Source organism: Phalacrocorax aristotelis, chromosome 3, assembly GCF_949628215.1.
Source record: "Phalacrocorax aristotelis chromosome 3, bGulAri2.1, whole genome shotgun sequence".
Classification (NCBI taxonomy): Eukaryota; Metazoa; Chordata; class Aves; order Suliformes; family Phalacrocoracidae; genus Phalacrocorax; species Phalacrocorax aristotelis.
The window spans coordinates 67,157,998-67,182,987 of NC_134278.1; the positions used below are offsets into that span (position 1 = coordinate 67,157,998).

Here is a 24,990-nt window from a genome sequence, read left to right on the forward strand (position 1 = left end):
TGTTAGTGAGGGAAGCAGAGACAGGCATGTCAAGGTTAAGGTGGACAAAAAAAGTCAGGCCAGACTCTGCCAGACAACCCAGAGAAGCCCATAGCTTTAATACTATGGGTATCACAGCTACTGCAACCTGATCATCTTGGAACCCTTTGATATCACATATGTTCAGTATCGCTGTCCTCTTGTGATGCTCATATATTGCCCATTACTGCAATCCTCAAACAGGTATTTGACAGCAGGAAATAGCAGGCCATTTCCCATTAAAAGATTTATCGAGCTCTGCATTACCTGTGTTAAAGCAAGATTACTTATGTTTGCAGGGTTCGAAGTCTAAAAAAGTAAGGAAATGTGAAAGGTAAACTCTGTACAGCAGTGGTAACATCAGTTTTATTTACATCCTCTATTTTACAGTATTCAGTAAATGTGTTCAGAAATACGTTTACAGATTATGACATCCGTGTCCACATTTACCAAGAAAAAACGGTAAATAGAAATGTGTTCTTTGTAAGGAATGTGGTTGAATTTTTCTCTGAAAGAAAACATTACTTCTTATTTGCTGATATTTGACACTATAACAGTATAATCTTGAGTTACACGATGTATAGTCTTCAGCTGTCATCACTTAGCAGGAATGGTTCACAGAAGACATGAATGCCTTAGTTCAAGCATGGATGAAAGGCAAAACACCTGCCAGTCTCCAAATACGTTCCTCTTCCCCCACCCTTCTCCCCAACTGTGTACCTTTTCATGCTTGTCTAAACCATACTTTATCCATGCAGCATATTTGGATTTTAGAAAGATGTGACATTATCAGGATTCATATGTATTTAAGAACAAGGGCAAACACTTTCTTGTACACTATACTAGTTAACACTGAGATCTTTCTCAGTCTAAGCATGTATACACGTGATTCAATGTGATTCCATTTGTAAAAAGTATGCCACCCTCTTGAGACCCTTGTATTTATCTGCTTTCAATTACATTTGGAGTATTCAGAAAGTCTCCTAAACTAATCCCATCCAAGTTGGAAGCCACATAGCTCATGCATGAGGCTGTCAAACATGAGTAGTTGCAGATGTCAGTGCACCAGTGGCAGGGATCCAGGAAGATAGATCAAGGCTTAGTCACTGAAAAATGCACGCCAGCACATCTCAGATACATAGCATTGTAGCACCTCATGAGGAAAACGTGTCGTGACAGGAAATCAATAACCTCTTGGAGGCGATCTGTTTTTGAAATATTCTTGATTAATTATGCCAGGGTGTGTTTGGCAACTTTGCCTGATCCAGCATTAACCTGATGCTTTTTGCATGAAGCACTATTGTAACTAGTCTCATAAGTCAAATCTGATGGTTCAAGTCAGGTTTTAGAGGGTCAGGTTATAGATTTTGTAATGTCTTTGTGTCCGACATTGCTTCCTTTACTATGGTGTGTAGGTTTTTACCATCAATCAAAATAACAATTGTTTTAACATGAACAATAGCATTTAGAACTAATTGCATTTGAAGCAGAGTGATTCTCCTAAATAAAGTATGTCATAGAGTGGGTAAAACAAGCAGAGAATGTCAGTGTGTTTTTGCAACAGAAGACCTTAGTTCAGGATCCTCCCCAGGCTTGTTGTACCTTCTTTGCAGAGGAGAAGCAGCTCTAGGAGACACACAAACAGGGCTGCACCTCTGTCTCTTCTCCTGCCTTCCTGCACAAACTCATTTTCGCCTTCAGCAAGTTTTCCAACCATACCTGCTGCCCCATCTGCCCCTCAACAAATTCAGGACCCCAGCCCATGCCTCCTGCCTTCCCTGCACCCCCACCACATACTCTCTTTCCCTGCACTTCAGCACATGCTAGGGCTTTACCCCCTGAAAGCACATCACTCCTGGACTTACTAATCTTGTGGTACCTCTAGACCCTGCCTTGGCCTGGCTTCTGCATCCTGAGCACAGAGTGCAAGACCAGCAGCATGTTTTGACTGCAGCAGGTGCTGTCAGCAAAGCCGAGTGCAGAGCTGAGAGCTGCTTTGGTGCCCGGCCACAGCTTATCACTGGTCATCAGGTCACTCTGCAGCAGCTACCAGTGTCCAGCTGCCGCCGCACAGCTTAGCCCAGCACCATTGCACAGGCCGGAGGAATGTGGAGCAGATGCTAGTGCAGCTCTTCGGCCAGGGGCACATGCCACTGTTGCTTGAGAAGCTCTTCCCTCATGCACCTCTGCCTCGCAGTGGAGTACACGCTATTTAGAAGATGCAGGGCAATTCACGTCATGAAAAACCAGTTACTGACGGATCGCTGGGTGCAGTAATGAGACTATGCTCACGTTAGTCTGCTACTGCTTTCTGTAATGTGAGAACAAAAAATCTTAGGAGGTTATGTCCTCTAGAGTTATTTATTAAGGGAGTTTGCCTGTATCATATAAATAAATAATTAAATAAAGATAATGACAATGTCTTGTGAGCTAAATTGTTTGAACCAAATTGCAGATAGTTGCATTCACCATGTGATAGACCAAAGTTTGACCTTTGGCTACCACACCTGCACAACACCCAATAAATCCACCTCCTCAGTAACCACTTCCAAGATTTTAAATTTCCGAATAGCATCAAAGAGCCACCATTTGAAAAAGAAACTGCCAAATAATGGTTTCTTGATTTTCCCAAATGTGGAATTTCTTTCCCCAAATTACACTGGCCCAAACCCCAGGACAAGCAATATTCAGTCCTGGACCAGTGACAGATTCAGAGTCCAATGTCTTCAGGTTGGAAAGAGAATACTTTGGCTATCATGAAGCCAAAAATACCCTTCTGTGGAAGCCTTAGTGCTAGCCCTGGGAGACTGCCAGATATTAGAATTTAACATGGCCATTTTATGTACAGATAAACTTTTCAAGTCAGTTAAAGAGATTTAGAAAACATGTTGATATAAATTATTTTATCCTTTTGAGGCCTGTGCAATTAGTCTTGTGATATGGAAGGAGCTGGCTTTTCAAGAAGAGGAATGCTGGCTTCCACGTGAGTAAAATTGGTTTAAACCATTGCTAAAATACATCTGCAAGCTTTCTTTAGTGATTTTTTTGTGCTAGGAATACATGAGGCTCAATGACTTTACTAGCACAGTTTTAACATGACCTGTATAAACAGTCAACATTCATTCATGAAAATTACATCTTGGTGGTACATATAAGTGTGTGTGTGTATAAACATAGATTTTAAGGATAATTGTAAGAGACGAGAATGTATTTCTTTGCCTAGATAAACCTTTTTGCAAATAGTAGTTTAAGAAATTCTAGGACAAGTGGTTTAACTGGCAAGAGGCAAATAAGCTGAACAAAATATGCAGAAAAATCACTTTGCATAACATTGTGGTTAATGAATGATCCTTGATCAGGATGTATGTGCATGTATGTCCCACCTTGTTAGTGGCGTGTTTTTTCTAAGGATTTTGTGGCAAAAATAAGGTTGAAAGTGAACTGGCGTTCGCAGGGTTTGCTCAGCTGGGGCTGAGTGCACAGAACCTGGGCTTTCTTGACTCTCTTATGCTTTAAAAGTGTCCTAACAGTAGTGCAGTGCATGCTGTCAGGAGCTGACCGGGGAGTTTGGGCATAGCACGGAAGAAATAGGAAGTCTAGCTAAGGGATCCCAGCAAAAGCAGAGAGGTGTCTTATATGACATTGCACTTTGCATGTGTTTAATGATATCTGGATACATGACATTCATTAAAAATAGTTATATTGAATTATACAAAGTTAAAGAAGATGGAATATGTAGCAATGCTGTTCCATTTGGCAACATGGTGATGGTTTTGCACAGTTTTGCTATACCATATGTCCTGCGTCCTGTCCCGTCCCATCTCTGCTTTCATCTTCTTTAAAGTCCAAGTGACCAAGATTCTGATGTATCAAGTTAAGGCGTTACCTGTGCTGCCAAACATACTGATGGACATGAAGGGAAGACCTGTGGTGACTGAAAGCGGCCAAGACAGAAGCGAGGATGTGTCACCCTGGGAGCTGCGGAATCAGGGCCAGGAGGGCACAGAGGGGTTGCTTGGGCTGGTAGGGATGGGAGCTGCAAGGAAGCAGCTTGAAGCAGCAGGAGCTGCGATGGGAGAGAGGCAGACAGCTCAGAGGGAGGCAGCTGAAGAAGCCTCCAAAAGCAGAGGGGAACCGGGACAGAGGGTCAATCAAGGTAGCAACTGAGAGATGCTGAAAGGGCCAAGATGTCTCAGAGCTATAAACCTGAATGAGTAGTTTGGCTTTCATACCAAATTTTTGTTACTTCTCTATACATGCTTGCTCATCTTAGGCTAACATCCAGAAATGGAACTGAGGAATACAACGTGGTTCTCCATTCCTCCGTAGCCACCCTGAGTAACCTCGAGTGAGGCATGCTGTCTCCATCTTACCCTCCTGCAAAATGGGGATAGGATATACTGTCCCTACAGGTCAAGGCAGCTGCGAGGGTATGTTTAGTAACGCTTTTGAGGTGTTGAAGTGCTTCAGTGATTTGCACTGTGGAAATTCTATAGATAAACACCTATATATAACCTCTCTGACACGAGTACAGTCATAGGGGTGAGATCAGATTGACAGTGCTATTTCAATATATAGTATGTACTGCATGTGTCAGAAACAAGAACAAACCTGCCAACATTAGGTATGGATGGAGAAAATAGCACAATTCCTGTTAAGTCAGATATGCCATGTCCTCTGCATTTATCTACAGAAAAGAGGAAAAGACAGGGTAACATTAAAGAAGAAGTGTTAATTTTCTTTTCAAGGAATTCTACACTCTTACATGGATTGAAAATGGTTCTGTCTGGCTCTTGTGTGTTTTGTGGCGTTATAGGGTATTGGTCTTTGTTTAGATCATACAATACTTCTTCCTCCCTCCACCCTACAATAACAATTAACGAGCCGTCTGTGGCTGCCTTGGAGTGCATCCTGTGCATCAGTGTGTCTCAGTTAATAGTCATAATTTCTCATTTGTAAGAGGAAAAGTGCTACCAGCATTTTCAGTCTCAGAAGGGCTCAGACTCACTCAAGGATTCCAATTTATTATGTATCCAGCTCTGACATCCTGCTGCTCTCTTTATGGATTAGGCTGCCTTGGTGGAAGGTATCATCCTTCAGATGACACGTAAATACTCTCTTGCCAGCTGTTCCTTTGTCAGAAGTTTCTCAACGAGTAAATCATAATCATGCCCCTTGTTTTACTAGTTTCTGATCTGTTTCTCCACACGAATCTGCTAGGAGCGTGTGGAAAATGCATGTTTATTACTGCTATTACTCTACAAATGACATTGGCTACAACTGTAGGGATTTTTAGGCCTTTTGGTATCGGTTTCTAAGGTGAATACACCAGTAGTGATTTTAAATTAAGAGGAATGGGCATAGGTCATTTTGCTGGTCATTTCTGTAAAGCCTTTAATCTCAAGGTGCTGCACAAACCCCTGAGAGGCTAGAAGGAGATGCAGACAGATTGCTTCACTCGTTCTGACATGCAGCAGCTGTTTAACAACACGTAATCTGGTTGTGAGCTCAGGAAAAAAAGTGAAGGGTAACATCCTACTGGTGGAAACTAGATTTTAGAGAGGAATTTAGAAAGACAGAAAGCAGAAGCAGCCAGCAGACACAGCGGTTTGCACGGCAACTGATGCAGCAGGGTGCAAAGAAAGGGGCCTCCATCAAATTCATGCTGGTGCAAGTCTCGGGCACGGCAGCAGTGTGCTGCAGGGCAGTTTCCCCAGCAGATGTTGGAGCAGCTGCCCCTACTAGGGCAGAGGCTTCGATGTGGACGCAGCTTCGGGTGGCAGATGCAGCCCTCCAGGTCCTGGGCTGCATAAGTCCTCTGGGTGGAGACCCCTCTGCGGCCTCCTTGTTCCAAGGAGCACCAGCACTTCCAGAAGGCTCCCAGTCTATCAGTTAAAACATTGGTGACATCAGATCTGCAAGGCCTCCTTTCTTGTCACTGGGCTTTTGCTGGCTCTTAACAGTAGGGGCTGAAAGTCACACTGAAGCCCTCTCAGTAGAGGTCCACAGTATTTCTGTTGAACTAGAATGTCCTATACCCTGTGGTTTTTAGTCTGAACAAACTGGGTAACAAGTCAGTCTTCTGTTGGTTGGTTGGAGTTATAATCACAATTTACGTGATCCCTAAACACTTTCACCATCCCTGCGGAACTTCTCTGTACTGACTGGTCATCTGTGAAAGCAGATGCTTTTTTAGACTGAACTCTGTCATAAAGGTAGTTCTGGACAGTCTCTGCAGATCAGGACTGGGTGACTTGGGAAGACAGCACTGCCATGTTCATGCTAAGGACAGAAGATACCAATAGACAAAGCTGTCATTTTAGCACCTTTTGGAAAGCTGTAACATTCCCCTTAAAACACAGGTAAGGGAGGAGAAAAGGCCAAGCAAGGTACTGATCAAAACAGTGTTAAAAAAAGCAGCGCTTTCTGGTTGGAAGATAAAATACATAATCAAGCTTTCAAGACTGAGCACTTAATTTGCCTAAAAACTATAACAGATCTCATTCTTAATGTACCTGATTTGCATAAAATCTTTTCCAACTACCTGTTGCAGCACACACCTAAAATAGAGAGGCACAGTCTTCCATCAACATTGTCAAGCCAACATTACAGACGTGCAGCCTATTTGTAATGTGATTTTCCAGTCTCAGGTGTCATTAGGCACATACATACCATGTGGGAAGTTGTGTGTATTTTAAAAATATCTTTTAAAGAGTCATTAATGAACAGAGTTTTTCTCAGGAAGCAATGGCAATGGTTCTAGGAATTAATCCACCTGCAGGTCTCGGGGTGGCTTTTTTGCAGTGTGTGCTAATTCAGCTTCCCTCAGAGGTTGCTGCTTTGGAGTCAGTCTCCTAAGTGTTTTCTGGGTCAAATTCCCCATATGATAATCTTCCTGCAAATTCCACCCGAGCTCCATGCTTTGGGCTGGTTTCTCTCTGTTTTCATGTATTGTTACCAGCAGTTGAAGATTCAGCAAGCCAGATTTCTTCCCCACTTGTAGATGATGGAACCTCAGGAACCAGTCCTGTGTAGTGGACACAAAATGGGCAGGAAATTGGAGCTTGCTGCTCTGCAGAGACCAGCACTTGCTAGCACACCTAGCAAGCCTAAAGATCTGTCAAAGCTCCCTTCCCTGCTGCAGGGACAGACAGCGATGGGGCACAAGGCATCTGAGCAGGGCAATGCTGCAGCCAGGTAATGGGGGCTTACAGCCATGCTTCAACTCACAAGGCAGATGGCTTCTTCAGAGCGGGGTTAAAAGTGGGTCCAAGGGTCACTGCGTTGGCACTCTGGAGTAAAAAGGGTTTGTGGCTGGGGGGACATCTTGGCAGGTAGCACCCAGTCGCGGTGGGAGAAGCTGACAGGGTACGTTTTCTTGCAAGTAGGTAAGTTATAGTTACAGAGCCCAAGCCAAGAGCTCCTGCTAACGATAGGGCTCGTTAGCTCCCTTACTGCTGCCCCGGCAGGGCTGGGGGCTACCCCTTACCCTGAGCCTGCAGTCACCGCAGGGCACGCATGTAGCAAGTGTCATCTTCCCAGCTGATGGAGAGGGTGCTCCCTGACGCACCCACAGCGTTGTTCAGCTCAAGTCTCTAGTGTCAGCACAGTCACACAGGCAAAACTGTCTCACAGGAGCAGCCAGCCTCAGTGGGAGCAGAATAAGCTGTCCAGGTAAAAATGCAGTTTTGCTTGTAAATACTTAGTCCATAATAAAAGTGACATATCAATATAGCATTGATTACCAGTGCTAGCATAGTTTACTACTATTATAATACTATACTAGTCATTATACTCTGATTATAAATTTGCCCTTTTCTTAAAGACATTAAATGGTGCAGAATAACAATTACTGGAAAGCTGTTACAGGAGCTAATCATCCTCGCCATTTAAACCTCCTTGCTATTTGAACTTCCTCATTCCTTAGTCTTCACTCAAGGAAGCCCCTGGAAATACTTTGACAAACACAGTGAGAAATGTTGTGCTGTCCTCCAGCCTGCCAGTAAGTAAAAGGGATCAGTCCCAGAGATACCAGCTGGGCATTCTTTGATCGGCACAGCGTGATCTTTAACAAACAGGTCAAGGAAGCATCAATGTTATTTTCTCTCTAAGCCTCAGATTCCCATTGGCCCAAGTTTATTTAGAAATCAGGTGGCAAAAACATTAGCGGGTATGAAATTTCTGGCCTCCTACAGCTTTCCTAGCCCTGATGGATCCCACTCCAAGCACATTTGACCCCTGCTCATCTTCACTAGGCTTCAGTCCAGGTGCCAGTCGGGTTCAAATTTGGTATTTATAGCTCCAGAGTTTTAATTGGCACTGTTTGACAGAAGGTATCCCTGCCTACAAAATTTCATGTTTTTAAATTAAGGTTTTTGGAGGGGCTGAAATGTAGGAAAGGGAAAATTTGTCTTGGTTGTAGTTTGGGTAAGGCATCTGAAACAGCTTTTTAGAATGGCAGTTTCACTAGAACATTTTAAACCAAAGTTCGTACTCTGGATTTGTAAAACTGCAGTGTTTGCAGTTAGCATTGACATTTGCTGTAACAGACGAAGATTAAAGACACACGTCTCTGATTTTCTCCTTATGCTTTTAATTGCACTGTACTTTGATATGATTTTGTACATAAACTTTTCAGTGATACAGCTCGTTATTCTCTTTCTCCCCCCCTTACCTTTAGAAAAAAGCAGAAGGGAGGATTTAGGAAAATAATGACCTATTTTATTATATAACCACAGGAATTGGGAGGAGGGAAAGGAGAAAAGAACTCCAGATTAAGAGTTGATTGCTGAAATTATTTTAACTACGTTTTAATTGGCAAGCTGTTGAGTTGTTATCATCAATGAAGAGTGCATCAACAAGCAGTATCTAAATCAGTAAACATATCAACTGAGAAACGGAGCTCACAAGCTCTATAACTGTCATCCATATAGTGAAGAGTTAAGACTGAGAGACTGCATCACAAGAGTACATCATTCTAGAAATATCAAGGGTGGGGCTTGGAGTTAAAATTCTCTGTTGTCCTCTGTTTTTTTCTCTGAAGAGGTTATGGAGGCAGGGCAGGAGGCGTTTGCACAGCTTCCAGCTACCCTGCTTTGGGGCCTGTGCAGAGTGAGGTGCTGATCTCTGTCTGAAGACCTTTTCCATACAGATGTAAGACATACAAGTGAATCTCCAGGGCTTGCTTTGCTGTCAGTCCCTGTTAATGGACTCTGAAGGTGCTGCGCAGTTTATAGACCTCATATCTACTAGTGGCCACTTCTATTGCAGACCACATGTAAAACATCTTTGCATTCCCTTGATGCTGATTTATACTGGGATGGGGGCGGAACAAGTTGTTAAAAGATGAGGAAATTGAAAGCTCCCCTAACTGCTGTATTATCCACCTGACATTCTCCAAATGCTAGTCATTAATTACTAATGCCTTGAAAATCAGAGCAGTTATCTGATTCAAATTACGTTAAATCTCTGAGCCAGGCATTTCCATTATCTTATCATTTCCCATTCAAACAATTCTTCCTTCTCCGCAGCTGTTAAAGGCTCAGACCCTGCTCTGTTTCTTCTCATTTGGACCTTTTATCCACACAAGGATATTTCTACTCCATGTCTGTCCTGCCTTCACATTGGTAAAAGTCATTGTGGATTTACAGCATAATTATTGCAAACCTGCAAATCTGGCCCTCCAGCTCCCCGAGAACTGCACATGCACATCTGATGGCAGAACATGGCCAACGTAAGCCATAACCGTGTTTTCCAGTTGGTGATCAAGTACCTGGGAAAGGATTGAACCCGGTTTAGGGCAATCCTTACACCTACAGACCTCCCTGTGGACTGGGCAGGAGAGTTCACAGTCGCAGTGACACCAAGCCCCAGGGCCAAGCTCTCAAATGAAGTAATTCCCTTTAGACACCAGTGACAACTTGTCCCCACGGTGGCAAGGCAGGGTACGTTTCTGGAGTCGCCAATAAATGCTGGTTCAGGTGAGCTGTGTATTGAGAAATGATGGGGTTTATTTCCTGACACATTTGTGCTTCGCTTATGTATATTTTTATGCCTGCCAGCACTCTGAAATCTAGACGCCGAGTGTTGGGGGCAGGCTAGATGCAATTTTTCATGCCGCTGACATTAATTGGATGAACAGGCCTTCTCAGAAGGGGCAGTGTAGGAAATATGTATGGAAAAATGACAAAATAAGGACTTTCACAGCTAAATAAAGACAAGTGGCTGAAAATGGTTTTTACAGCTTTGGCTTTCATATGTTTCATTTGGGGATCTAAAACCATTTTGCACAACAACTAACAAATTAAGATTCACAACACCTTTCCGAAGAAGATAATTGCTCCTGTCTTACAGATGGAGGAACAGAGGTATTGAGGCTATCATTTGAAAATATGTCCCCTGTTTTCAAGTCCCCAGATTGAGATACATTTAAACCTAATTCTCAGAAGCATTAAATACCTCCATTTGTATTCATTTATTTGGCATCGTTTGTGCCTAGGGTCTCTGAAAATCTCATGCATTGTCTCCTAACTTGAATGGTCAAAGTAAGTTTGTGAAGTGGCAAAGATTGCAAGGCTAAACTGGGGCTGGGGCCCATGTGCCTCATGCCACATCCCGTTTTTAGTCACTGAGTACCCGCCTTGCACTCCTGGCCGAAAGGGAAAGCACATTCTGCTCACCCAGTTTCCCTCTGCTCTCTTGAACAACTGGATGTTATAGCAACAATATTGGGGTTATTGACTGACTTTATAGACCCATTTTACCTTGTCTGTCTAGGCCATCAAGAACTTGTCTTCAGGTTTTTGTAATTAAGTTTCTTATTGTAGAACTAGCATGGAAATGTAGTGAGAATCATTTGTATCACCTGGTTTTCCCCCATTGTTTTGTTTTTTTCAGCATACAACAGTTTTGCCCTTTGTATTAATTGAGATGAGAACAACACATCATCAGTATCCCAGCAGGAGCTGTGGACTGGCTGCAGTGTGCACCTTCGCTGTTGGCTATATTTTATGGTAAGGGCTGTACACGCTGTGTTTTCATATTGTATTGGGGGTTTTGTACTGCTAAATTTGGGCACATATTTCATTATGGATATAATCGCTAACAGATTCACGCTGCATGCCTCGTTTGGTCCAAGACCTGGGCTTTGTCTGGTTTCCCCAGATGCTTATATTTTTAGAAAGTATATGCCAAACCTCACACAACAGGAATTTGTTGAACAATCCCATGTAAGCAGTGGTCTTTCCAAGGGTACATTTTTCAACCTTTTTCAAGCTAAATGTTTTCTTTGGACCTTAGTTTTATTGCTTAGGGTTTTTGTTCTATCAAATAAAATCGAGAATAGGCAAATGATTTCCTGCATCAGTATTTAAGTGGCAACAGAAGAGATAGAACACTGTCTTTTTTTCTTTACTAGTTCATAAATTCTTTCTGTAAAACTGATTACAGAATAAGCCAGTAATCCAAACACTCTGAAGTTTGTTTTAAAAAATGCAAATGTTTGTGAAAAATTAAACTAAAACAGAAATAACCTTTCTTACACAACATTAGATGAAGTCTTTGGTAAGTTTTTATTCAGGCACCTGACATACATGACGGAGTTAATTTACTTTCATCATTCTAGCATTTTATTTTTCACTAAACCTTTGTTTTATATAAAATGCTCCTTTGGTACCATATATCCTTTATCCTTTCTGCAAACATTTCATGACCTTCTGTTTACTTCTCATATTCTTTCTTCCTACCCCACAATACCCTTCCCTCAGCTAAGAAGATATTTTTCAAAATTTTGGATAATACTGCTTCTTCCACCAGCCAAGTGAGATAAAAATAATGAGACAGGAACAGGGGCTCAAGGCAGTACTGTCATACTGCTTCAACTATGCAACTTTCCCCTTCAGTCCAATGAGAGAGAGGCCGTTATTCATACACATCCATGCACTCTGAGTGATCATAAAATGCTAGTAATCTAGCTGAAGTGGGATGCTGTGTCCCAGGACAACAGTCACATTTCTGCCATTTGCTTTTATAAACATACATATCCTTCTTAAAAAGGAATAATATTTGTAATTGTAAGATAACGACAGCCTCATGCAAAAAGGCACATAATGATTCCTTCAGGAGAAAGGAATTTTTTTTTCTTTAACCCATATATAATAATGCATAACTGTGATATTTTTCGACCTTCTTCTGAAGGGTGCCTGGAGGCAGGTTGGCAGAGCTGCTGTACCTGTGATCTGACCTCCTATGGCAACTCCTGTTTTGTCAAAATCATCTGAGTAGGCACATGCAATAGTCTTCAACAGAAATAGAAAATTGAAACAATCTGGTTCTGCAAGTGAAATAGAACCAGAGGTGTCTTAAAACCTTCTAAGAAGCTGGTACAGTATCAGTGTGATACTCATATGGCTTCATCCTGCCCACTACAGTGCATCTACATCCTACAGCTACAAGTACAAGGTAAAAGGAAATTTTAGGACAAGTAAAGCAGGGGAATAAGATTCTGCACTGAAAAATTGCCTGCTAATCAGACACCCAGTTAGAACCTATGATCAGCTCCATTTGCTTTTGCTCTTTGTTTTGCATACACATACGTTATTTACAAAACTGATAGGGCTACTCTCAAGTGACTCACCCTCTTCCAGGTTGTGATTTCTTTAAAGATGGTCTGAGCCAATTGCTTATTCAGCCTAAAGGTCATTGTGCTACATTCTGCACTTACAGCCCATTTATCCTTCCACTCTTATGAAAGAAGGTCTTTGGGGAAGACTGGAGGCAGACACAGGCTACACTGTGCCATCATCTGCAAGTTCTGCATGTCTTCAGCCTAAAAGTGTTAACGAAGCTGCTATCCACGATTTGGTTGAGGCTGTAAGCCGAATCTTGGCTCATTGATATCAGCACAATGTATCTGACATTCACAGCTTGGGAAAATCTACGAGAAAGTAGGAAAAGTGGGGGTTTTTTCATCCCTCTTATTTGGAGTGTGCCTACCTTTCACACCTGAGGTCCACTATCTTCCTGCTGCTAAGTGACCACATTGAAGTAGAGACCCCTTAGAGGGTTTGGAATTACTTAACTCAGACTTGCTGCCTTATTTGGTCTACCTTTTAGACCCCTCAAGGTTAGCACAGTGCATTAAATAAGACTACACCTGCAAATGGGTCCATGGGTCCCCTGCTGGGGCTTAGTTCTTGCTTTATGTTTTTTTACCTAGAAGTTAGGTATCTGCCACTTGAGAATTTGTCTTTCTCCTTACATCATTTTTCCCTCAGCAGAAGTGTTTTCACCCCAACTCTCAGTATAAAGTGGAGAGAGTTGCTAATCAGATGTTCTCTATATGTTTTGCCCTTGAATTTTGAACTGTCTCCCCACCTCAGCTGAAACCTTCTTAGTTTTGATTCTGTTAATGCATTATTTTTTTTGCTCCAAGTAGAGGAGAGCTTCTGTTTTATTAGAGATGTGACTGAATCTTTCACGTATGGAAGAGATTGTGGAATAGCAAGCTTTTATTATATATTTATTATTTATATATTTATTATATATATTTCACAAATGAGAAAACAGGCAAACAATTCTGAATAGAATCACTGAAGTTGGAAGAACATAGCTAAATAACTTTATATCCCTTGAGTATTACTCAGAGACACGTTATCTGAGAAACATCCTTTCCTGAAGAGTAAAACCTTGTTCTGTTTTTCTTTCATTTTTCTGCATTCTCTCCTTTTAGTCAGAGAGCATTTGAGTAGGCACACTTGGCTCATGTGCTCTCTGGGAGGGGGAGCTCTCCCTTGCTCTTAAGGAACTGTACCCAGGCAGAGCATTCACAGACTTGCATTGCCCGTTGCAGACCATACATGGACTTTCAGGATCAAGGGCATGGGATAAGATGGGAAAGGCCGATGGGTTTTATTTAGCATGGCTTGAAAAGGTCAAAATTTGTATTGAATTGTTAAATCTAGACAGTGCTAAGGAAAGCCAAGGGCTTGCCAGTACTACCAGAAAATACTGCCAATGGGTGTATAGAGTTGGTTGTCAAGGAACAGAAAAGAGCCAGAAATCTGTTGCTCCTTGTAATAAGAATGACCTCATGGTAACTAATATCAGAGCCTAATATGTCCCTAAAATAAACTGAGACAAATACGTTTATTTTAAATGGTTTTCTCGTTCCCTCTGCTTTTGAGCACTTGAGGATGCCAAAAAAACAGCCCCTAAGAACCTGACTCCACTGCTCTAGTCATGCTGGGCTCCATGTTTGAGAGCAAAAGACTAGATCTGCTCTCTTGTTGCTATCTGAAATCCACTAGGAGCTGCCTCCACATGTGCCAAGCTTGGACTTGATTCATTCTTTCATTCTTTGATAAATCTATTTAAAGAGCTCGGGTACCTTTAAACTTCCATTTGAAAATAAAGTTTCTCTTGAAATGACTTTATGAGAGCTCTGTAGGTTTGCCAAGGGAGAGCATTTAGATGGGGTAATTTGCTGAATCCTTTTGAACAAATTTAAGATAGGAATGTACACTGAGAATTTTGAATGAATTTGAGATCGATACTGTCAGCCGTGCTGTAGGATTTCCACTAGTGATTCTCCATAGAAGGAGAGGAAGATCAGAAAGAGCAGATGTTGGCAAAAGGATAAGGGTGCAGACTGCTAGGACAAACCGTGACATTCAGAAGAGAGGGATGGAGAGTTAGAGCATGAAGCTTGATGGGAATTGACAGCTGTGTTGATAAAAGAAGGGCAGGATTAAGAAACCAGGATTTCTGAGGTGGCTAGTGCCAATGGAGCTGGAGAGACACAGCACGGCTGTGCTAGGGTGTGCTGAGGGTCTGTATGGGGGGGAGGGGTAATGAAGGCTTTTGGAAGTGAGCACTGGGGACAGAAGTTGAGTAGAGATCAGAGGAATCAGTGGTTGGGGAAAAAATAAGTGAAAAACCCTTGAGACAAGTAAAAGAGATGAACTAGAACCATGGGTTCAAAGACGAATGGGTAGGGAAATGTGCAGCTCGCAGGTCAGCAGCTTGACAGCTGAAATCATGCAAGTAAGTGGGAAAAGCTGGGAGGGGGAGAGAGAGAGACAGGCTTTGAAATCAGAGTGGAAGGCTGATGGAGAGGTGGGTGATAGATGAGACAATGCAGAGGAGGAGAAAAGGGTTGGAGCCAGAGCTACTCAGAACAGGAAAGAGTAGGAAGAAGTAGAAGCAGCAGAAATAGGCCAGGAGAAGATTAGCATCCCCAGTACCTGACCCAGAAGGAGGGTGGGAGAGTGGAAGTGCTTTCAGCGAGAGAAGGCTGCATGGATCCGCAGCCTGTTAGGTCTGACATAGCCATTATGGACTGTTACATTCTGGCTCCCCTCCACCTCCACATCCTCAAATGTTTCAGTCAAAGCAACAGCACAATCACAGATGACATAGATGGATAATACATTCTCACTTGCTTGTGCAGCTTCTTAAAATATAGCTCAAGAAGGCATAGCAACCATTACTATATTTAAAATGAAATATTATTTATCAAAATAGATGACTTCCAAAGATGACAACACCTTGCAGAGAATCTGCGGAGTTTCTGTCATTCTAGCTACCTGTATGTAAACACAAATTTCTGCTAAGCTTTGTTCATGCCAGAGGATGCCAGCACCATGTTGTACTGAGTATGATTTGCATGTGACATTATTTGCAGCTGCAGTTTTCCAGGACTTGTCTTCTTCTGACTGCATAAGCCACCCCACACCAGTAGCACAGTCCTATGAGCCACTTATTGTTCAGCACCACTCAGATCAATGAAAAAGAATCCAGTGTAAGAAACTGGAACAAGATGGGATGATTGATGTTATTTCCTAACTGATGACTGTTTATTGAGCTTATTTTTTAGTCTTTACAATTTCTAAACAATGTACATTCCTGGTGTAGGTGACTTAGGCCTGGCTGGCTGGTATTACAAGAAGCCTAGCATCTTAATGTGGCTGAGATCTGAACAATTCTGATTAGACACAGAACAAGCTGTCTTATGGGTTTGGGTTTTTTTTTTTGCGGGGGGAGGGGGGGGGCGAAGAAAAAAACCATAAGGATTTATGAAAATGTGCCTCACATCAGTCAGTATTAGAAACCAAAAGTAGAACAGATTTAGTGTGGGTCATTGTGCTCCTGCCTCTGAAAGCGTAGGGTTGGTCTCTATAACCACAAATGATTTGTTCGTTCAAGTTTTGAATGACTCAGCTGCTGTTAGCCCATCACCTCCTTTGGGAGACATTCCACAATTTAATAGTTCTGGGTAAAGTTCTCACTTTCTGTGGAAAAGGAAGAGAGTGATGCTAGGAAAGATCATGAAATAAAAGCACAGAAAATGCCCATGTTCTGTTGCTTGGTAAAGAGTAGCCACAACGGGAGCTGGACTAGGATTTGTTTTGGACTAAAGATTCAGCCTTCCTTTCTGCCAGTGACTGGAAACCTGAATGGCACAGAAGATGTCGGAAAGGATTTGCTGCTGCAAGAAGCAACCAGAAAGGAATTACCATAGTAGATCAGAGTAGTCATGTATCCAGGCTCTAGCTGTAGCTAATGTCAGATGCTTCAGGAGAAGATTTAGCAGGCCATTTTGGAATAACCAGCCTGTAAGGGAAGTTTTCTTCCAAAACCAATGTCAAAAAGTAGGAGCTTGGATCCTTCAGTCTTGGTGGCTTATGTACCTTGTAGTCTTTGAACTTAAGCATAACTGTATGCATTCTTATTGCTCATACAGTCTCTTGACTTCAGAAGTTTGCTAGAGTTGCATGGTACAGCCCAGAGGAGAGGAGTGGACTAAGTAGACTTCCAAACTTGTAGACTTGTAGCAATCTATCACTGAAAGATAGGGTAGAGCATTCCAGAGGTTAATTAGGTATCATGCAGAAAGATACTTCCATTATCAGATTTGAATTTCTTGTCTCTGAGTTCCGTTGAAGTGCTCTTTCTGTTATGAGGAAGAGCAATGGGAGCTCATCAACCATTTTATGACATGCATTATTATTCTGTGTCCTCTCACTCACTGTTCTTGAAAAGTTACACAGCTTCTCATCTAGTAGTTCCTGTTTCCAGAACACACAGTACTGATTGCTGTTTGGCTGCAGATTTCACTGAAGGACTCAACTTGGGCAGGAAATGGGTGGAGACTCTCAGAGTTCAGACCACAATGTGTCGCCAAGCTGCAGCGCCTGTGCAAGTATATCCAAACTCCTGTAGCTGAGAGCAGCTATCATGAAGGAGCAACCATTTTCTGCAACTTGTCTTCCATTGCAAAATCTTTCGGGTGTCATGGTTATCTGCCATTATATCCACGTGTTGAGCTTGCTTCTACCAGGACTAAGTTTTACACATGCTATTGTAAAAGCTGCATTACTCAAAGCAACAGGTAGAGCACACATAAACCGCAAGGTTCCAACAATTTTTTGTAGTTACTTTACCTCATTAACAGAAGTTCTATAGCCAAACAATAAATGCACATGTATCTTCTCTACATAGTTTTCTTTTCCTCCTGATTACTTTGATAGGAGAGATATACAACATCTACAGTATACTAGATGTGAAAAACAGCTACAAAGTCAAATTTTTGACAGATTTGTTAAAAAGAAGCAATATTGTGCGTTTTCAAATAGCTTTTTCTGATTTCTACACCAGCTGGTTGAAAATTTCCAAAAATCACCACTTTTTTTAAGACATTTTAATTTGAATACAATGTGTGAATATTTCCATTCCTTTTCTTACCAGTTCCAACAAATGTCTAAATGAGCTCGATGACCTGTAACACATTCATCTCTGAAAACACACAGTTATGTCTACATGGGCTGCCACAGAACCAAAACGCATGGAGGTTCAAGTTAATTTTGTCTTCTCAAAAGTAGCTGGTCAATTTTTAGCTTAAACTTTTTCTCCTCAGTTTATTTTTATCCAAATGACCCATTTTTTATACCTGTTCAATAACAGGGTCTTAAATTGGGTCTAGATTTGCACTCCTAAGTAAATCTTAATGCATGCTCCCCTGTGCTTATCTAATAATGAGGTTGGACAGGAATAATGACTACTAGAATTGCAACGTTGAAGGCATTCATTAACGTTAGTAATCAGCAATCTTGTGTGGAAGCTTTATGCCTACGGTTGATCAGCCCTTTATTGTTCAGCATCGAGATAGCTTGTATTCAAGCAGGAACGAACCACTAAGAAAGGCCATCAGGTGAGGTTTCCATGGCAGCAGTCGTCCTTTTGCTGCTCCCATTTGTGGTATAGACAATGCTGGAACAGTCAGTGTGTCACTGCTCAGTTGAGAGGAGGCAAGTATTACTCCATCCCAACGCAGCAAGCGGTGTGGTACAGCTCATTCTAAGGAAGATCAGGGCGGCTGATCAGGTGGCTTGTGACCATTGTCTCCCGAGTGCCACTCAGTACCCCTCGTGCTCAAAGCACGAGTTCCCACGGTGTGGCTGCGCCGGGGACAGGCGCACAACAGCTACGCTGAATGCACGAGCAGTATCACCAGGCAATGAACGGGCTCCCGTGCTGGGCAGCAGAGAGCAGAGCGCACGAGCTGTACTAAAAGACTCTGAACTAACCAGAGAGCACTGACATTCATTCATCAGTGACTCATTGGTTGCATTTAGAAAATATTTCCCCTTTCCAGCATAAATGCATTCTAGTAAATGCCACTTCTCCTCGGTTCATGAAGTTGGCTTCATAGCTGCAGTTCAGAAGGTCCCTTGAAAAGTCTCTCTGTAAAGGTGCTTTATAGTGCTGGGCAGTTCATCACACCAGAGAAAATAAGCAAAAAAGAAGGATTGGCTGTTCTTTCTAGCTTTTTACTTGGAGCTTGTTTTTGACAGAATGATCATAAAACAAAAGTGAATCTGAAAAACGTTAGGCAATAACAGACAGTCCCTGCTAAGCCAACCTGGGAGTAGAGGACAACCCTCTACCTTCTACCCAACTGCCCCATCTTTTTCTTCGATCAAGAGGAACATGGTATCCCCTGTTACCATGGGTTACACAGGAAACCTTTATTTTTCTCACAGATACTTTCATCTTCTCAGGTTAATTCTGGCACAGAAGAATGCTGTGGAAAATAACTGTAAAGTACAGAGATCATTTTCCATACGTGAACTCATTTGGAGAAAGGGTTTTTAATCTGCATTTAGATCATGCAAATTAATTTACTGACACATGTAAATTCCTGCATGCGGTGTCCAACTGTTAAGGGTTTGGCTGTAATAAAAGCTTTTCTAAGGAGGAGGGAAGCTATGACAACCGTGTACATTTCCAAGGTGATGGAGGACTGTTAAACAGGGATTCTATACTCTCTGTGTTACAGGCAATTATGGTAGCTGTTTTGGGTGGACTTCTGTGTCTCTGCCCTTCAGGAGCCAATGACTGTGGACCTAGTTATCAAAAGTCTTCCTTAAACAAATAGAAGTATCAGCAAGTGAAGCAAATCATATATATGAACATGGAAATCCCCATCAATAATAGTCTGTGCAGCTGCTGAGTCTTCTCTAGCTGTGTTTCACTGTGAGCTTCTCTCTCAAATTGCCGGGTCAGAAAGGAAGAGATTTACATTCTTGAAGAGAGCCCAGCAGCTCACGGGCCCCAGCCTGTCTCCACTGAGCACTTTTCCCGGTTAGCCTCTGTGATGTTTGCTCAGTTGTTTGGCAGCAATTGCCTTTCTTAGCTTCTGCCTACTGGAATGTATGGACTCGCTCTGCTCCCTCTGACTTCACCGCTCACCACGTCAGATCTCATCACAAAAGCTATCCCTTCAGAGGGTACAGGCGTCCATTGCAGTCACACACAGCGAAACAACGTACCTGGGGTGCTTCTTCAGGCTGCACTGCAGGAAAGCTGGCACCCTGTCTCTTGGGTTAGCGTATCAACAATTTCCACTGTAGCTGAATGCTAAAAACCTTTGTGCCACCAGCAAACCCCACCATTCTTTTTCCTTTACTGTATATTGAGTGTGGAGCTGGGCAGAATTTCACTGATGAGGTGGTTTCTTGTTTTTTTATTTTTTAAATGTTTATCCTTCCGAGAGAAAAATTACTAGACCCCAAATGATACCAGATAACTGAAAGAAAAGGAGGAGCAACCAAAAACACAGGTGCTGAAGAAATTATTCCCTCAAAAAGAAGCTGAGCCATATGTTTCTGGCAAACCCAAAACTGATGCACTTGACAGGTGTAACAAGGAGAAGCAGCAGAAACACACAGATGTGTACAAAATGAAAGAAAGATGCTGCAGAAAGCAGAGAGTTAGGCTGTGTAGAAGAGCCTGGAGAATGCTGGATGCTTTTTGGATAAACAACCTGCTTGGAACAGAGGGTGCTGCAATTTCCATGCATGAAGCAGGGGGGTGAATTCCTCGTAAATATAAATGTAGCAAGGAAATACCTGCCTACATCAGAACATGAAAATTGGCCAACTACTTATACTAAATTTAAAAAAAAGCAGTAAGAATGTGGGAAACCAGTCACAGTTTCATCATTTGTGATGTCTGTTCGGGGTGGATGTCCTCCAGGTGCTCCAGTTCAGTTACAACTTGTAGTCCTTTCAAATCATTGTTTTTCAGGTTACAGTAGCTAAGCCTATAGCCCAAGCTGTTTTTGAAAAACAGGGCTGTAAGAGTCAGTACTTGTTATTTTTGTTTTGTTTCAGGGTGTGCTGGATTCACCATGTTACAGGAGTGTGGGTGTACCCACTTCTTGAGCACCTCAGCCCAGGTGTCAAAATAATCTTTTTTGCAGCTGTTACTGTAATAATTAACATATTCTACTTGGTGGGAGAGGTCCTGAACAACTACATCTGGGATACCCAAAAATGTGAGTATTGTTTTATGAATATTAACTAATTAAATACGCCATCAGGACTTGAGTGTACTCTCCTGAAAGTCGAGAACCTTTTAAGCTGACTAAAACAAGGGAGAGTGACCAAAGTTCCACTGAAACATCTTGCTTGCTTGCTCTTAAAAGCAGCCAGATGAACAGAACGTCTGCTGGAGAGCATGACGAGCTATGAATATGTATTCGTTTTTATAACTTCCAATACTAATTTAAGAGCTGTTAGCAATTACCTGAGAGGTTTACAACCCACTTGGTTTACAACCCACTTATTAGCAATGAACCCATTAAATGCAGGTAGAATACAGTATCATTCTGTGGGAATGCTGTTAATGGTAAGCTTAGACTTAGAAATAAAAATATGTTCTTTTAGTATTTTCAGGTATAAGGTATTTTCTGCTTATAAATTTACTCAAGGAAAATGAATATGTTCATGTCAGTAAAATAATAGGAATGAAAGATCACCATAGTGCAGAGTAAACATAACTGTGCAGGCTCTACATCATCTGCTCTGCCTAGGCCACCCATTGCTGAGTGGAGGAAAAGGGCAAATAAGACAAACACAAGATTAAAAGTAAGTTCCTTTAATCTATGAAAGATGCTTTTCATTTATCAAATTGCATGAAATAAGCAAACAACACTCGTAATCGCTGCAGTGGCAAATCACAACTGGAGTGAAATCCGTGCTCCGTGGGAATTCTGTCATTAAGTCGTTGGGCCGATAACACGTTGGGACTGTATGAACAACCTGTGTGTCCCCTTTTTGGAAACTTAGCATGCACTGGTTAATACACCATAAATTCCCATGGTAGTTATTGCACTCACAGATCTCTTTTGACAAGTCCTCCATTACTGGGTAGAACCTAATGACAGAAGCTCAAAGCAGTTTTACTTGTCGTTTGCTCATATTAGCACCTGGGTATAAAGTGTCCTTTTGGTTTTGCTCTAGAACCAGCGATCACTGGTCACAGTTACCAAGTCTGGTTTTCAGTCCTTGGTTTGATGTCACATTCGTATCTATTTAACTTATTTAAGATTCTGAAAATAAGTTTCTAAAAAAGGCAGCCGCAAGGAATAATTTCACTTGACCTAAGTCTTGCATGAAGAATAACGATGTGGTGGAGAATGCCATGCTCTTACCAAGCCTGTGAATAACTAAATGGTGGAAAGTCTCCCCCACTTTCCACAGTATGTATAATCTGGTTCTTGTGGCCCTCCAGCCTAGAGGAGCTAACATCAGTCAGGTCATTCTTCCAACCTCTTCCAAGGTTCACCATGGCCTTATTATCCTCTCCATCGTTTTCTCAACTTGGTTAAAGAATATTGATCCAAAGTCCTTTGTGGATCAAGCACATGCAAACCAGAAAATGGCATGAGTCACCTGCTGGTTTGCTGTGCTTGAAACACTTTGCAAAAACCTAACCTGAAGTGTATGGCAGGCACACCACAAACAGCAGAGGTGTAAAATAACACCGGTCTGTCACCATGCAAAGTTTGACAAAATATTATTTGAAAACTGTAGATTTAAGAGGGGCTTCTGAGCGGTAAGCTTGCAAATTAAAGCAGCCTGCCATGAGAAGATTTCTGGGGTGAGAGGGGGTTGTTTTGGGTTTGGAGTTTTTTTCCTTTTCCTCTGGAGATGCAGTAAATACAGCCTCACTACTGACAGAATGATTTGCAGTTAGTTTTTCCAAGTTAAACCACAAACATGGTGGTCAAGGAAAAATTTGCCCTTTGTACAAGCCAGTGTCTGTCCACAGTTTTGAGGGTATCTACATTCCTGCCAAACTATTTGATGCATCTGCAGTAGAGTGCTTCAGAAGAAAGGAAAGAGGCTTTTTTAAAAAGGCAAATAAAACAGCTCATTTAAAACTATTGGAAAAGTTCCTTCCAGCAGAAGACTCAAGATTGGCTCTGGAGCAGCCTTGTAAACCCACTGTAATCTTTTGGACCCAGCCTCTTGTTTTGGTTTTTAAACCTTCAACTGTGGCTCTTCCATTACGTTGGTTTGCCAGCAACACCCAGGGCCATTGTACTTGGGCTCCTGGCAATGCGCAGACCCATTTGTTTCCATGTTGCTTCTTTTAGCAAGGCATCTCTGCAGTTGTGCTTTCTAACTGCAGATGGGTCTTACTGTTTCCCATACAGGAAATAGTTAACTATGTTTTTAAAGTGACTTTCAGTGTACCTGCCATCTCTGTGTATATTACATTAGCAGGTGATCTTACTTGTGGCTGGATTTTCCTCTCGGCGTTCTCAAACATTGCTTCTCTTTTGCCTTCAGTCCTCAGAAGTCTTTCTTTTCCAGCGTGCAGCAGGCCTGAAAACCTCCAAAAGAAATATTTGTATTTGAGATGTCTGGCAGAGAGGGCTTAGTCAGAAGAACAATACTTTTGTCAGATACCAATAGTAATTCATTGTCCAGGAACAGGCACATGAAATAGCTGAATGTTTTCGTTGCCAGAAAAAACACAATCTGCTGCCCAGCCCAGACTTTGCTCAGCATAGAAAAGAGACAAGTCCTGCAGCAAGGATAAATTCTTTAAGGAGCCCTACACTGAACTCAGCCCTCTTGATATTGCTGAAAGACATGGCCGTTACAAGAAGAGAGAGGCACCCTGTCAACAGTAATTGATTCTTCATTCTTGGACACTCAAAAAAGGGAGATGTACTTGCAAATATTTAAAAATCCAATGTTGAAATAGAACTGGGGTTAAAGTTATTGAATTCTGAAGCACAATTTTAAGAACTTGCTTTCAAATAAAGTCGGCTGCTTAGCTTCAGCTATAATAACATCTACTTTAATTTGCTTGTAGGTAAGCAGAGGAGGTGAGGGAACTAACTGTTCCCAGACCCCTGCAGCCATCAAAGGCTGAGCATGCAGCAGGGGGTTAGGCTGATTTGAAAATGGTCCGGAGGGAGGGAGGATTGTGCAGTTCATTACTGGACAACCACTGCCATCAGGTGTGCAGATGCTCGTCCTGTTCACAGCAGGTGAGGTAACACATGCAAGAGCATGTGAGCAAGTAGGGGAGAAACAACAGCAACAGAGGGAAAAGAAAGATTAATGCATTAGAAGAACCTCTCTAGGTAAACTGATTTTTATTCATTCAGAGTTTTTTTTTAAAGCTGTTCTCCATATGTTTTCAGGTATTGAAGAAGGAAAAGAAAAGCCGAAATTGGACTGAACAGTAGAGGCAACACGGAGGATTGTTCGTGGCTCCATGGAAGATTTCTCATCCCTGACAGAGGTTGGCATGGAGAGGAATCTTTTGGAAAGCAGGAAGTTTAATGGGCCCTCTGCTCAGTGCAAGGATATTTTGGGGTTTTATCTGGAGGGAAAACTATTTTAGCTAAGAATAATAATAATATTTCAATCTCCATTCCTATTTCTCCATGCTTGCATGTGACATACACATAGAGGATGTATATTTATCTCCATGGCACTCTCAACATGCATTTCTTGCATCAAATAAGTCATTAAATCATTAAGTCATTAAATCTTTCAACTTCCACCAAGAAGAACAATTAGTCCATTTTCTGTATGGTTTGAGAAAAGCTTAACCAGATAGGTCTAATATGGGGAAACAAGACAGCCCTATATATTAGAAAGTCCAGTGTAAAATACAGTAGAAGTTAATTGCATGAATGTATCCGAAGAATAATTCAATCTGACTGAAATATTAATGTAATACTACGTAACAGCTGCCTTAAATCGGTGATGTTGATAATTTTATCAGTCCAGTAAAATCTTACTTGCAGTGTTAGAGTATCTGAATATGATGCAACTTTTCTTAAATAGCCCTAAATAAAGATCAAATTATCCCTGCGTTTCTGTTTTTTCATGCTGATTCTTGAGTCTTGACGGATTGATGGCATTTGAATATATTTGGCGTTTGATATATTTTCAGGTTTTCCAGTGTCAACTGTAGATGATATTATTTCTACGTGAGGATTTTTCTTCTCATTTTCCTAGTACAGGACCTGGTCCTGCATTTTGAAGTTGTGAGTTCTCAATAGACAGGCTGAGCCGTTAGTGTTGTACCAGAGAGAGCGTTTAAGCCTTACTTCAGAAGGCACGTAAGCACATGTTTAAAGTTAAACTTATGCCTGTTTGT

General features: G+C 41.8%; 1 protein-coding gene across 1 annotated transcript in view; it reads left to right on the forward strand.

The window, feature by feature from the left end:
- AIG1 (androgen induced 1) overlaps window positions 1–24,701 on the forward strand; it is a 132,874-nt gene extending 108,173 nt beyond the window's left edge. Inside the window, exons 4-6 of the mRNA XM_075087806.1 lie at window positions 10,915–11,030; window positions 20,691–20,854; window positions 24,023–24,701. Coding sequence (XP_074943907.1) covers window positions 10,915–11,030; window positions 20,691–20,854; window positions 24,023–24,060 — 318 coding nt within the window. The 3' untranslated portion in view covers window positions 24,061–24,701. The remainder of the gene's footprint in view (window positions 1–10,914; window positions 11,031–20,690; window positions 20,855–24,022) is intronic.
- Window positions 24,702–24,990: the final 289 nt, after the last annotated feature.